General features: G+C 51.6%; 2 protein-coding genes across 2 annotated transcripts; one reads left to right on the top strand and one right to left on the bottom strand.

Annotated features, from left to right (window-relative positions):
- The first annotated feature begins 92 nt into the window (after positions 1-92).
- On the top strand, positions 93-5,644 carry CDIPT (CDP-diacylglycerol--inositol 3-phosphatidyltransferase). The gene is made up of 6 exons (XM_071419774.1): positions 93-244; positions 1,135-1,269; positions 2,934-3,087; positions 3,634-3,715; positions 4,409-4,490; positions 5,287-5,644. Exons 1-6 carry the CDS (start codon positions 193-195, stop codon positions 5,439-5,441), a joined length of 660 nt encoding a protein of 219 aa, XP_071275875.1. The 5' UTR covers positions 93-192; the 3' UTR covers positions 5,442-5,644.
- Positions 5,645-6,505: 861 nt separating this feature from the next.
- Positions 6,506-12,694, bottom strand: MYL11 (myosin light chain 11). Its single transcript, XM_071419775.1, has 6 exons — positions 12,562-12,694; positions 11,792-11,867; positions 11,061-11,165; positions 10,148-10,226; positions 9,573-9,621; positions 6,506-7,944 (listed from the first exon to the last, which is right to left on the bottom strand). Exons 1-6 carry the CDS (start codon positions 12,595-12,597, stop codon positions 7,840-7,842), a joined length of 450 nt encoding a protein of 149 aa, XP_071275876.1. The 5' UTR covers positions 12,598-12,694; the 3' UTR covers positions 6,506-7,839.
- Between the last annotated feature and the right edge of the window lie 1,805 nt (positions 12,695-14,499).

The raw sequence follows: 14,499 nt of genomic DNA, 5'->3' as shown, positions 1-14,499 counted from the left end.
GCGGCGTCGCTAGGCGTGCTCTGATTGGCGCAAGCGCGCCCAGGCGTTCTCTGATTGGTTGTGGGCGCCGCGTTTCTTTCCGCTTCCGGCACCACGTGACCCGCGGCGCTCTTAAAGGGGCCGCGCCGCGCTCGGGGAGTTGGGGGGGAATTTTGGGGGGAATTTGGGGGATTTTGGGGGGGTCCCGGGGCCATGGGGGGGGAGGACGTGAGGAGCGTGTTCCTGTTCGTGCCCAACCTGATCGGTGAGCGACAAACTGGGATGGACTGGGAGGGACTGGGAGGGGATTGGGAGGGACTGGGAGGGGTTTGGGGGGCACTGGGATAAACTGGGAAAGGTTTTGGGGCTACTGGGAGGGGAATGGGGGGATTTGGAATGGACTGGGTTATACTGGGAGGGGACTGGGAGGGGTTTGAGGGGGATTTGGGGTCACTGGGACAAACTGGGAGGGAACTGGGAGGGGTTTGGAGGCAACTGGGATAAACTGGGAGGGGATTGGGGGGGACTGGGTTATACTGGGAGGGATTGGGTTATACTGGGAGGGACTGGGAGGGGTTTGAGAGGGATTTGGGGTCACTGGGATGAACTGGGAGGTGTTTGGAGGGAACTGGGACAAACTGGGAGGGGATTGGGGGGGACTGGGTTATACTGGGAGGGCACTGGGGGGACTGGGAATGAACTGGGAGGGACTGGAGGAGGATTTGAGGGAACTGGGATAAACTGGGAGAGACTGGGATGAACTGGGAGAGGATTCAGAGCGGACTGGGTTATACTGGGATGGACTGGGAGGGATTTGGGAGGGACTGGGTTATACTGGGATGGACTGGGAGGGACTGGGAGGGACTGGTTTGTACTGGGAGGGACCGGGAGGGTTTGGGGCGCTCCAGGTGGGGCTGTACTGGGAGTGTTGCTGGTTTGTACTGGTTTATACTGGTTTATACAGTTTTTTACTGGTTTATACTGGTCCAGACTGGTCATCCACTGAACCTCCATCACTCAGGGACCCATTTTGGTGCCATTTGGGGACATTTTGGTGCCCAAAACTGGCCAAAACTGACCCATACTTGTCCGTACTGCTCCGTACTGGTTTATACTGGTCTATACTGGTCTATACTGGTCCCTACTGGTTTCCAGGGTACGCCCGGATCCTGCTGGCCGCCGTCTCCTTCTGGCTGATGCCGACCCGGCCGGGCCCCGCGGCCGCCTGCTACGGCCTGGCCGGACTGCTGGACGCGGTGGACGGACACACGGCCAGGCTGCTGGGACAGGGTACTGGGGGTACTGGGGATACTGGTGTGTACTGGTTTGTACTGGGAGGGGGCACTGGCAGCACTGGGAGCACTGGTTTGTACTGGGTTATACCGGTTTGTACTGGGTTATACTGGTGATACTGGTTTGTACTGGGAGGGGCCACTGGGAGCACTGGTTTGTACTGGTTAGACTGGTTTGTACTGGGATAGATTGGTTTATACTGGTTTGTACTGGGAGGGGACACTGAGAGCACTGGGAGCACTGGGTTATACTGGGTTATACTGTTTATACTGGTTTGTACTGGGTTATACTGGGATGGGGCACTGGGAGCACTGGTTTGTACTGGGATAGATTGGGTTATACTGGGTTATACTGGGAGGGACTGGGAGGGGACACTGGGAGCACTGGTTTGTACTGGGTTATACCGGTTTATACTGGGTTATACTGGTTTATACTGGTTTGTATCAGGTTGTACTGGGAGGGAACACTGGGACAGACTGGGACCACTGGTTTGTACTGGTTTATACTGGGACAAACTGGGACAAACTGGGAGGGACCGGGAGGCTGAAAAGGGGATGGGGAAGGCCGCAAAATGGCGGCTGTGGGCGTGGTTTGGTCACGGTGGGCGTGGTTTCGTGTGGGTGATGTAATGGGTCGCGGTTTGCCTATGATGTCATTGTGGGCGTGGTTGAAACCAAATTATTCCAATGGGGGCGCGGCATAAGCGGGGGTCGTACTGGTTTGTACTGGTTTATACTGGTCCATACTGGTCCGTACTGGTCTGTACTGGTTTATACTGGTCCATACTGGTTTGTACGGACAGACTGAGCTCCCTGTGCCTCCAAATTTTGACATTTTTACTCCTAAATTTCCGATTTATTTTCCCCTCAAATTTCGACTTTTCCCCCCCAGATTTGGAGCTCCCGCTTGGCCCCGCCCCCGCCGCCATCTTGGATTTTCCTTTTGGGCTTTTCCCTCCAAAATTTTGAGCTTTCCCCTCTAAATTTTGCACATTTTTACTTCAAATTTCGACTTTTTCCCCCATATTTGGAGCTCCCGTTTGGCTCCGCCCCTTCCGCCATCTTAGATTTTCCTTTTGAGCTTTTTACTTCAAATTTTGGCATTTTACCCCCAAATTTTGACTTTTTCCCCTCAGATTTGGAGCTCCCGTTTGGCCCCGCCCCCTCCGCCATCTTGGATTTTCCTTTCGAGCTTTTCCCTCTAAATTTTGGCATTTTACCCCCAGATTTTGACTTTTTCCCCTCAGATTTGGAGCTCCCGTTTGGCCCCGCCCCTTCCGCCATCTTGGATTTTCCTTTTGAGCTTTTCCCTCCAAATTTTGAGATTTTTACTTCAAATTTCGTCATTTTCCCCCCAGATTTGGAGCTCCCGTTTGGCCCCGCCCCCGCCGCCATCTTGGATTTTCCTTTTGGCTTTTTCCGTCTAAATTTTGCACATTTTTACTTCAAATTTTGTCATTTTCCCCCAAATTTCGACTTTTTCCCCCCAGATTGGAGCTCCCGTTTGGCCCCGCCCCCGCCGCCATCTTGGATTTTCCTTTTGAGCTTTTCCCTCCAAAATTTTGAGCTTTTCCCTCCAAATTTTGCACATTTTCCCCCCAAATTTCGACCTTTTCCCCCCCAAATTTCGGCCCCCGGTCCGACGCCGGTTTCCGTCCCCAGGCTCGCGCTTGGGGGCCATGCTGGACATGCTGACGGACAGGCTGAGCTCCCTGTGCCTGCTGCTCAACCTGGCGCTGCTCTACCCGCGCTGGGCGGGGCTCTTCCAGCTCAGCATGGCGCTCGACGTGGCCAGCCATTGGCTGCACATGCACTGGTGGGCGGGGCCTAACGGGGCGGGGCCGGGGAGGGGGGAAAATGAGGAAAAAATGGGGGAAAAAATGGGGGAAAAATGGGGGGGAAATGGGGGTTTGGGGGCGGGGCTTGAGTCGGAGGAGGCGTGGCTTAGGTGGGTGAGGCCAGGGTGGGGTCAGGAGGGGAAAAAATGGGGGGGAAAGGGGGGAAAATGGGGAAAAAAAAGGGGGGAAATGGGGGTTTGGGGGTGTGGTTTAATGGGAGCGCAGCCATTGGCTGCACATGCACTGGTGGGTGGGGCCTAATAGGGCGGGGCCGGGGAGGGGGGGAAATGGGAAAAAATGGGGGGAAATGGGGGTTTGGGGGCGGGGCTTGAGTGGGAGGAGGCGTGGTTTATGTGGGTGTGGCCAGGGTGGGGTCTGGAGGGGGGGAAATGGGGAAAAATAGAACATAATTGGGGGCGTGGTTTATTGGGAATGGGGCGTGGCTTATGTGGGTGGGGCCTATGTTCCATATATGGCAATGCGGGCGTGTTCACGCTCTGACCACGCCCCCTTTTTCTTTTTAGCTCCACCCTCCAGGGGGCGTCGTCGCACAAGAACGTGGGGGGGGAGGGGCACCCCCTGCTGAGGCGCTACTACGAGAGCAGGGTGAGACTGGGATGGACTGGGAGGGACTGGGAATGGACTGGGATAAACTGGGATATACTGGGAGGGACTGGGAGGGACTGGGAGGGGACTGGGAGGGAACTGGGATGGACTGGGAGGGACTGGGAGTGGATTGGGAGGGACTGGGATAAACTGGGACATACTGGGAATGGACTGGGAGGGACTGGGATAAACTGGGAATGGACTGGGATGGACTGGGAGGGACTGGGATGGACTGGGAGGGGTTAAAGTTGAACTGGTTTATACTGGGCGGGACTGGGAACAAACTGGGAGGGGTTAATGGGGGACTGGGGGTGAACTGGGATAAACTGGGAGGGACTGGGAGAGGACTTGGGGGAAACTGGGAGGGACTGGGAGGGAACAAGGAGGGGTTAAAGTTGAACTGGTTTATACTGGGAGGGAACTGGGACAAACTGGGATGGACCGGGAGGGGCTTGGGGGGGAACTGGTTTATACTGGGATGAACTGGGAAGGGACTGGGAGGGGTTAAAGGTGAACTGGTTTATACTGGGATGAACTGGGACAGACTGGGAGGGGTTTAAACCCGAACCGCTTTAAACTGGGACGGATTTGAGACCAAACTGGGAATGGGCGTTTCCCTACCCAAACTAACCCCGCCCCTTTTATGACCACACCCCCTTTTATGGCCACGCCCTCTTTTGGCCACGCCCCCAGCCCCTCCTCTTCCTGCTGTGCGCCGGAAATGAGGGATTCCATTGCTGCCTGTACCTGCTGTACTGGGGAGAGGGGCCCCAGGGTGAGTTGTACTGGTTTGTACTGGGTTATACTGGTTTGTACTGGTTTGTACTGGTTTGTACTGGGTTATACTGGTTTGTACTGGTTTATACTGGGATTCCATTGCTGCCTGTACCTGCTGTACTGGGGAGAGGGGCCCCAGGGTGAGTTGTACTGGTTTGTACTGGTTTGTACTGGTTTGTACTGGGTTATACTGGTTTGTACTGGGTTATACTGGTTTGTACTGGTTTATACTGGGATTCCATTGCTGCCTGTACCTGCTGTACTGGGGAGAGGGGCCCCAGGGTGAGTTATACTGGTTTGTACTGGTTTGTACTGGTTATACTGGGTAATACTGGTTTGTACTGGTTATACTGGGTTATGCTGGTTTATACTGGGTTATACTGGTTTGTACTGGTTTGTACTGGTTTTAACTACTTCTAAACTGGTTTTTTACCATTTATTCTTTTTGTTCAATTTATACTGGTCCATACTGGTTCTAACTGGTTCTAACTGGTCCTTACAGAATTTAACTGGTTCTAAACTGGTTCAAACTGGTTTTAACTGTTTTTAACTGGTTTACAATTGGGGTTTTTTTTACATTTTTCACCTTTTTTTTAACCGTTTTTTCTGGTTCTTTCAACTCATACTGGTCCATACTGGTCCATACTGGTTTTAAGCTGATTTTCACTGCGTTTTTGCCGGGTTTTTTCTGGTTTTTTTTTTTTTTTAACCATTTTTTCTGTATATTTTTAACCCGTACTGGTCCGTACTGGTCCATACTGGTTCTGACCGGTCCGTTCCGGTTTTCCCCGCAGTGTTCCCGGGCTCTCCGGGCCTGTTCCGGCTCCTCCTGTGGCTCTCGGCGCCTTTGGCCGCCCTCAAATCCTTCCTGAACCTTCTGCAGCTGGGCGGGGCCTTGAGGGGCGTGGCCGCCCTGGACGCGGCCGAGAGGGCCCGGAAAGGCTCCTGAGCCCCGCCCCCCACGCTCGGCCCCGCCCCCAGCCCCGCCCCGGCCGAGGGGGAGGGGCAAAAACCCCCCCAAACCCCTCCCCCCACCCTAAATCCCCGCCCCCATTGAGGGTTTGGGTGGGGGAGGGGGGAAGGGGGCGTGGTCACCATCAAGCTCCGCCCACTCCCTCCATATGTGTGGAATAAAGATGATTTGGCCCCGCCCCTTTTTGGGTGTGGTTTGTGAGGGGAAGGGGGGGAGGGGGAGGGTGGGGGAGGGGCGGTACCTTCCCCCCCCCCCATTTTGTCCCAAACTTTCCCAAATTCCGACCGAAAATCCCAAATTTCACCCCAAAAAAAACCCCAAAAAAAAACCCCAAAAAAACCCCCACGGAAATTGGGAGCAAAAGCCTCAAATCCCAACAAAAATCCCCAAAAATCTGAAGTAAAAATCCCAAAATTCCACCTCAAAACCCCAAAATTCCACCTGAAAACCCCAAAATTCCAATTAAAAATCCCCAAAATTCTGCTCAAACATCCCAAATCCCACCCGAAATCCCAACAAAAATCCGAAGTAAAAATCCCAAAATGAAACCAGAATATCCCCAAAATTCCACCCCAAAACCCCAAATTCCAATTAAAAATCCCAAAATTCTGACCCAAAACTCCTCAAATTTCTCGACCAAACCCCCCCAAAATTCCACCCCAAAAAACCCCCAATATTCTTTTCAACACCCCCAAATTTCACTCGAAAATCCCCAAAATTCAATCCCAAAACCCCCAAATTCCCACAAAAACTCCCAAAATTCACCCCGAAAAGCCCAAATTCCCTCAAACCCGCAAAATCCAAACGAAAAATTCCCCAAAAAAATTCCCCAAAATTCCACCCCAAAACCCCCCTCAAATCCCGACCAAAAAACCCCAAATTTTAAAAAAATCTCCCCCAAAAATTCATCCCCAAAACCCCCAGAAATTCCAACCACAAATTCCCACAAAAATCCCCAAAATTTCCCCTCAAAATCCCAAATTTCCAACAAAAATCCCCCAAAAATTCCCAAATTCTCCCCCCCAGCAGCAGCAGCCGAGTGCAAAACCAGAAACTTTTATTGCCCAAAACCCCAAATTCCAACAATTCCAGGAGTTTTTGGGGGGAAAATTCCCAGATTTTTGGGGGGAATTCTTGGATTTTTTTCCTGGGAATTCACGGATTTTTTTTTGAGGTTAAATCCTGAATTTTTGGGGCGACAATTCCGGGATTTTTAAGGATGGAATTCTCAAATTTTTGTCAGGAATTCCTGGATTTTTTGAGGTGAATTCCTGAATTATTTTGGGGAGAATTCCAGGATTATTTTTGAAGTAAATTCCCAGATTTTTTGGCAGGAATTCCTGGATTTTTTTGGCGATAAATTCCCCGATTTTTGGGGATAATTCCCGAAGTTTTGGGGCCGAATTCCTGCAGTTTTTTGAGGTGGAATTCCCAGATTTTTTGGAAGTGAATTCCTGCAATTTTTGAGCTGAATTCCAGGCTATTTTTGGGACAAATTCTTAGGTTTTTTTAGGAATTATGCCCCAATTTTTTGGGATGCAATTCCCAAATTTTTGAGGTGAAATCCCAGATTTTTTGACAATAATGCCCCATCTTTTTAAAATTAAATTCCCAAATTTTTGGGGGCAAATTCCCAGATTTTTTTGGATGAAATTCTCCAATTTTTGGGGTGAATTCCCAGATTTTTTGAATGGAATTCCCAAATTTTGAGGATAAATTCCAGGGGATTTTTTAAACTTTCTTTTTGAGCTGAATTCCTGATTTTATTTTTATTTTTTTGGAATGGAATTCCCAGATTTTTTTCTTTTGGGGGGGAATGGCTAAACTCCAGAATTCTCCCAGATTTTTTGGGGCACAATTTGTGGAATTTTTTGGGCAGAATTCGCTGATTTTTTGGGCAGAATTTGTGGATTTTTTGAGGCAGAATTCGTGTATTTTTTTGAGCAGAATTCCTGGATTTTGGGGCAGAATTCCAAGATTTTTTTGACGCAAAATTCCCGGATTTTTGGGGCAAAATTCCTGGATTTTTTTGGCAGAATTCCCGGATTTTGGGGGCAGAATTCCCAGATTTTTTGGGCAGAATTCGCTGATTTTTTGAGCAGAATTCCCGGATTTTTTTGAGCAGAATCTGTGGATTTTTGGGGCAGAATTCCCGGATTTTTTGGGGCAAAATTCCCAGATTTTTTGAGCAGAATTTGTGGATTTTTTTTGGGCAGAATTCCCGGATTTTTTGGGGCAAAATTCCCGGATTTTGGGGCAAAATTCCCGGATTTTTTTTGGGGCAAAATTCCCGGATTTTTTTGGGGCAAAATTCCCAGATTTTTTTGGCAGAATTCCCGGATTTTTTGGGCCGAATTTGGGGGTTTTTGGGTCCCTACTCCCCCTCCTTGTCCTCGCCGTGGGTGATCACGTAACAAATGTTCTTGTAATCCACATTTCCCGCCACGTCCGGCGGAAACGCCGCCCACATGTTCTTGATCTGAAAAATCCCAAAATTTTGGGGCATTTTAGGGCATTTTAGAGCAAATTCGGCGATTTTTGGGGTTTTTTTTTTCCCCCGGTGATTTTTGGTGGAAGTTTGAGGGATTTTGGGGACGTTTAATTGGGATTGAAGGGTTAAAAAAGGGGGAATTTTGGATGGAATTTTTGGGGAATTTTGGGGCGATTTTTCAGCCTTTCTGGGACAATTTGGGAATTTTGGAAATTTTGGGAAATTTTGGGCGATTTTTCTGCATTTCTGGGGGGGGAATTGGGGGGATTTTGGGGGGATTTTAGGTTGTGATTTTAGGGGATATTTCAGTGCTTTTTGGGCCGATTTTGGGGCTAATTTTGGCTGGTTTTTAGGTGATTTTTTGGGCTGATTTTGGCCAGTTTTGGGGCTGATTTTGGATATTTTTTGGCCATTTTTGGGGCTGATTTTGGGGCAGTTTTGGGGCTGATTTTGGGGCCATTTTTTGGGGCTGATTTTGGGCTGATTTTGGGGCTGATTTTGGCCGGTTTTGGGCCGGTTTTGGGGCTGACTTTGGGCTGATTTTGGGGCTGATTTTGGCCAGGTTTGGGCCGGTTTTGGGGCAGATTTTGGGGCTGGTTTTGGGTTGATTTTGGGGTTGATTTTGGCCATTTTTTGGCCGGTTTTGGGGCAGATTTTGGGGCCAATTTTGGGGCTGGTTTTGGGTATTTTTTGGCCAGTTTTGGGGGTGATTTGGGGCTGATTTTAGGCCGGTTTTAGGGCTGATTTTGGGCTGATTTTGGTTGGTTTTGGGGCTGATTTTGAGGCAGATTTTGGGGCTGATTTTGGGTGGTTTTGGGCCATTTTGGGGGCTGATTGTGGGCTGATTTTGGGGCCGATTTTGGGCTGATTTGGAGCTGATTTTGGGGCTGGTTTTGGCCATTTTTTGGCCAGTTTTGGGGCTGATTTTGGGGCCGATTTTGGGGCTGATTTTGGGTATTTTTTGGCTGGTTTTAGGGCCGATTTTGAGGCTGGTTTTGGGTATTTTTTGGGCCGATTTTGGGCTGGTTTTGGGGTTGATTTTGGGCCGATTTTGGGGCTGATTTTGGGGCTGATTTTGGGGCCGGTTTTGGGGCTGATTTGGGGCTGATTTTGGGCTGATTTTGGCCGGTTTTGGTCCGTTTTTGGGGCCAATTTTGGGGCTGATTTGGGGCTGATTTTGGGCCGCTTTCGGGGCTGATTTTGGGGCAGATTTTGGGGCCAGTTTTGGGGCTGATTTTGGGTATTTTTTGACCAGTTTTGTAGCTGATTTTGGGCTGATTTTGGCCGTTTTTGGGCCGTTTTTGGGGCTGATTTCGGGCTGATTTTGGCCGGTTTTGGGCTGATTTTGGGGCTGATTTTGGCCGGTTTTGGGCCGTTTTTGGGGCTGATTTTGAGGCTGCTTTTAAGACCGATTTTGGGGCTGATATTGGGCTGATTTTGGCCGTTTTTTGGGGGCCGATTTTGGGCTGATTTTGGCCGTTTTTGGGCCGTTTTTGGGGCTGATTTTGGGCTGATTTTGGGGCTGATTTTGGGGCTGATTTTGGGGCCGGTTTTGGGCCGTTTTTTGGGCCGATTTTGGGCTGATTTTGGCCGTTTTTGGGGCGTTTCCCTCTCACCTCCTCGGGGGTGAAGCGGTCGCACTGCGTCGTCAGCAGCTCCTCCAGGCTGGGGGAGGGCAGAGGGGGTGGGGTCACCCCAAAACAGCCCCGGGACCCCTCCCCCACCCCCACCAAACCCGCCCCTCCCCCATCAGCCCCAAATTCCAGCCCCTCCCCCCCCCCAAATTTGGGGTTTCCCCTCCCCCATCAGCCCCAAATTCCGGCCCCTCCCCCACCCACCTTTAATTCCGGCCCCTCCCCCCCCCAAAATTTGGGCTCTCCCCTCCCCCAAGCCCCAAATCTCAGCCCCTCCCCCCCAACTCCCAAATTCCAGCCCCGCCCCCCCAAATTTTAGCCCCTCCCCCTCCATATTTCGGGGTCTCCCTTCCCCCCCCCGAACCCCTACATCTGCCCCTCCCCCACCCCGATCTGACCCCGCCCCCTTTTAGGCCACGCCCCCACTCCCAACCTCCTTTTTTTACGATTACATATTCCCCTCCCCCCATTTGGCCCCTCCCCCTTTGCAACCCCCATTCCTTGGGTGACCCCGCCCCTTTTAGGCCCCGCCCCTTTTAGGCCCCGCCCCCACTCACAAGCTCTTTTTGATGGAGCCTTTCCCGTCCGGGTCCAGCACTTTGAAGGCGCCCATGATGACGTCCTCGGGATCCGCCCCTGAGGGGGCGGGGCCAAAACAGAGGGGGCGTGGTCAGAGCCGGGGAGGGGAGGGGCCAAAGGGGGCGGAGGGGAGGGGCCAAAGGGGGGGGCAGGGGTGAATTTTTTGGGGCGATTTCTGTGGATTTTGGGATAATTTAGGGTGGAGTTTGGGGTGATTTAGGATTCTTTAATTTTTTTTTGGGACGTTTTGGGGCGAATTCGGGAAATCTCGGGTGATTTTGGGGTCTCAGATTTTGGATATTTTTGGGCTGATTTTTCAGGATTTTGGGTCATTTTGGGGTGAATTTCTGGGATTTTGGGTCATTTCGGGTGCTCACCCTTGAGTTTCCTCCCGAACATGGTGAGGTCATTTTGGGGTTATTTTGGGGATATTTTTTCTTATTTTGTGGCGATTTTTGGGGTGAATTTTCTGGATTTTGGGTTATTTTGGGTCAGACTTTCATTAATTTGGGTTATTTTGGGTTATTTTGGGTTATTTTGAGTAATTTTTGGACATTTTCGGGCGCTCACCCTTGAGTTTCTCCCCGAACACAGCGAAGTCATTTTCGGGTTATTTTGGGGGTTTTTGGGGTTATTTCGTGCCTGATTTTGGCTATTTTAGGGGGGATTTTTTTGATTTTGGGTCATTTTGGGCTGAATTTCTGGGATTTTGGGTCATTTCGGGCGCTCACCCTTGAATTTCTCCCCAAACATGGTGAGGAACACGGTGAAGTCATTTTGGGTTATTTTGGGCTATTTTGGAGGTTTTTGGGGTTATTTTGGGGGGATTTTTTGGATTTTGGGTCGTTTTGGGGTGAATTTCCGGGATTTCAGGTCATTTCGGGCGCTCACCCTTGAGTTTCTCCCCGAACATGGTGAGGAACACGGTGAAGTTGATCGGCCCCGAGGCCTCTTTGATCATCGCGTCCAACTCCTCGTTCTTCACGTTCAGCCGGCCTGGAGGGGCGGGGCCACATCGGGACACGCCCACCGGACACGCCCACACCGGGCACAGCCTCACAAACCCCGCCCACTCCCTTTAAACTCGCCCATGCCCCTCAAACCCCGCCCACTCCCTTTAAACCCCCGCCTATGCCCCTCAAACCCCGCCCACTCCCATTAAACCCCGCCTATGAACCTCAAACCCCGCCCACTCCTGTTAAACCCCGCCCCCTTTCTCTATAATAACCTTAAATTTAAACCACGCCCACTTTGGGGCAGGCCACATCCTCTATAAGCCACGCCCACATTATTTAAATACTCAAACCACACCTTCCTCTAAGCCCCTCCCATTTCAACCCTATTAAGCCCCTCCCCTTTACTCTAAGCCCCGCCCATTCTAATTTTACATTATCCAAGCCACTCCCCCTTCATTAACTCACTTTAAGCCCCTCCCCTTCCCCTTAAGCCCCTCCCCTTTTAAGCCCCTCCCATTCTCCCTATGCCTCCATTGAAGCCCCACCCATTTCCCCCCAAACCCCGCCCACGTTTCACCTCAGGCCCTGCCCAATCCGACCCCTCCCACCCAGACCACGCCCCCCCCGAGTGTGACCACGCCCCTTTTCCAGGCCCCGCCCACCCACCCATGGCGGCGAAGGTCTCCCTGAGGTCGTCCTTGTCGATGATCCCGTCCCGGTTCTGATCGATCACCGTGAACGCCTGGGGGCGGGGGCCAGGGAAAAGGGGGAGGGGCGTCAGGGGCCACACCCACCCCTCCGAAATTCCCGCCAAAAAACCAAAAAAAACCAAAAAAAACCCAACAAAAAAACCCCACCAAAAAATCCGGAAAAAAACAAAAACGGGGAAAATTTGGGGCCTTTTGCCTCTTGAAGCTCCTCCCCTTCTCTAAGCTCCTCCCCTTTTCCTTAAGCTCCTCCCCCACCTCGCTAAGCCCCACCCCTTTTTAGCCCCACCCCTTTTTACCATTTTTGGCCATTTCTCCTCCATTTTTTGGCCTAAAACCGCCACAATTTTTGCCCCTCCCCCTTTTTTGCTCCGCCTCTTTTTAGCCCCGCCCTTTCTCACTAAGCCCCTCCCCTTTTTTCAGCCCCACCCCTTTTCGCCATTTTTGGCCATTTCCCCCCCATTTATCGGCCTAAAACCGCCGGGAGTTTTGCCCCTCCCCCCGTCTTAGCCCCTCCCCACTCTAAGCCCCTCCCCCCACTCCAAGCCCCTCCCCCACCTCTCTAAGCCCCTCCCCCTTTTCCCCATTTTTGGCCGTTTCTCCCCCATTTTTTGGCCTAAAACTGCCGGGATTTTTGCCCCTCCCCCATTTTAGCCCCTCCCCCCACATTGGCCCCTCCCCCACCCCATTTCGGCCCCTCCCCCGCCCCGTTTTCGGCCCCTCCCCCACCTCCTTGAACTCCTGGATCTGGGTCTGGTCGAACATGGAGAAGACGTTGGAGCTGCCCTCGGCGCCCGCGCGGCGCTTCGCCTTCTTGGGGCCTGGAACGGGGCAAAAAACGGCGATTTTGGGGCTCTTGGGCGGTTTTGGGGATTTTAGGGAATTTGGGGATTTTTTGGGGATTTTTTGGGGTTTTTTGGGAGATTTTTGGGGGGTTATGAGGGATTTAAAAGGGGATTTTTGGAGGATTCAGGGGGGAAAATTTGGAGAGATTTTCACCTTCTTGGGGGCCTGAAATTGGGACGAATTTTGGGCATTTGGGGGAATTTTTGGGGATTTTTGGGGATTTTTGGGGATTTTTGGGGATTTTGAGGGTTGCCAGGAGGGATTTGGTGGAATTTTTGGGGAATTTTTGGGGAAAATTGGGGAGAGATTTTCATCTTCTTTGTGGCCTGAAATTGGGGGGAAAATTGGGAATTTTTGGGGGATTTTTTTTGGGATTTTTTTGGGGATTTTTTGGGGGGTAGGGGAGGAGATTTTGGGGCAATTTTGGGGCTTTAGAATGGAAATTTTGGGGGTTTGGGGGGATTTTGGCTCCTGGGGAGGATTTTGGGGTTAAATTTCAGGGATTTTGGGGTGAATTTTGGGGATTTGGGGTCCCATGGGAATTTTGAGGTCCCAGGGCAGATTTTGAGGTAAATTTGGGAGATTTAGGGTCCCGGGGAGGATTTTTGGGGTGAATTTTGAGGAATTTTGGGTAAATTTGGGGGATTTCAGGGCTATATTGGGGTAAATTTCAGGGATTTTTGAGGAATATTTTGGGGTAAATTCCGGGGATTTTTGGGGGTAAATTACGGGGATTTTTTGGGATATTTTGGGGTAAATTCCGGGGATTTTGCGGGGTTAATTTTGGGGTAAATTTTGGGTATTTGGGGGTTAATTATGGGATAAATTCCGGGGATTTTGGGGTAAATTCCGGGGATTTAGGGGTAAATTTTAGGGGTAAATTCCGAGGGTTTTGGGGTTAATTTTAGGGGTAAATTCCGGGGATTTTGGGGTCAATTTTGGGGTAAATTCCGGGGATTTTGGGGTCCCCCCTCACCATGGTCGCTCTCTGCTCTCTCCTCTCGCGTTCCCTCGGGGTCTCCCGGGGCTTTCGGAGCCTCCGCGGGGCTTTTATGGCCCCGGGGGGGGGGGGGAGGGGCGGCCCCGAAATAGCCCCGGACCCCCCCCCCCACCGCCCCTCCCCCACCCCCACCCCCCCCAAAGGCCCCCGGGGTTCCCTTAAAGGGGCAGAGGCCGAAAATAGAAACCGCCCCTCCCCCACCCCCCCTCCCCCACCCCGCACCTGCCGCTGCCCCTCCCCCACCCCGGGGGGGAGGGGGGGGAGGGGAACCCGGTCAAAGCGGGGGGAACAAACTGGGACCAAACTGGGCCAAAACTGGGCCCAAACTGGGCCAAAACTGGGCCCAAACTGGGACCAAACTGGGTCTAAACTGGTTTAAACTGGGCCAAATTGGGACCTAGGTGGTCCAGACTGGTCTAAACTGGTTCGTTCTGGTCCAAACTGGGGGTTCACTGGGGCCCAAACAGGCCTGAACTGGTCTAAACTGGTCCTTACTGGTCCACATTGGTTTAAAGTGGTCCCAAACTGGGCTCAAACTGGTTCTTGCTGGGCCAAACTGGGCCCAAACTGGTCTAAACTGGTTAAAAATTGGCCAAACTGGGCTCAAACTGGTCCCAAACTGCTCTAAACTGGTCCCAAACTGCTCTAAACTGGTCTGAACTGGTCCAAACTGGGAGCGCCAGGGGGGTTGGGAGAGGCACTGGGGGAACTGGGCCCAAACTGGGACAAACTGGAACCAAATTGGTCCAAAGCAGTTTAAACTGCTCCCAAACTGGTTTAAACTGGTCCATACTGGACTAAACTGGTCTGAACTGGTTTAA

The sequence above is a fragment of the Agelaius tricolor genome, unplaced genomic scaffold (genome assembly GCF_023055355.1).
Source record: "Agelaius tricolor isolate 1412-34295 unplaced genomic scaffold, bAgeTri1.0.p SCAF_117, whole genome shotgun sequence".
NCBI classification, from domain to species: domain Eukaryota; kingdom Metazoa; phylum Chordata; class Aves; order Passeriformes; family Icteridae; genus Agelaius; species Agelaius tricolor.
The sequence above is the reverse complement of the archived record's forward strand: the minus strand, read 5'-3'. Positions and strand labels throughout refer to the sequence as shown.

What these genes read in the sequence shown, in the direction of transcription:
- MYL11 (XM_071419775.1), bottom strand. Translation starts at nt 12,597, where the DNA reads ATGTTCGACCAGACCCAGATCCAGGAGTTCAAGGAG. An exon ending in GGAGACCTTCGCCGCCATGG is followed by an intron (nt 11,166 to 11,791) that starts GTGGGTGGGCGG and finishes CCGCCCCTCCAG; the next exon opens with GCCGGCTGAACGTGAAGAAC. An exon ending in GTTCGGGGAGAAACTCAAGG is followed by an intron (nt 10,227 to 11,060) that starts GTGAGCGCCCGA and finishes CCGCCCCCTCAG; the next exon opens with GGGCGGATCCCGAGGACGTC.
- CDIPT (XM_071419774.1), top strand. Translation starts at nt 193, where the DNA reads ATGGGGGGGGAGGACGTGAGGAGCGTGTTCCTGTTCGTGCCCAACCTG. An exon ending in GTTCGTGCCCAACCTGATCG is followed by an intron (nt 245 to 1,134) that starts GTGAGCGACAAA and finishes ACTGGTTTCCAG; the next exon opens with GGTACGCCCGGATCCTGCTG. An exon ending in GGCCAGGCTGCTGGGACAGG is followed by an intron (nt 1,270 to 2,933) that starts GTACTGGGGGTA and finishes TTCCGTCCCCAG; the next exon opens with GCTCGCGCTTGGGGGCCATG.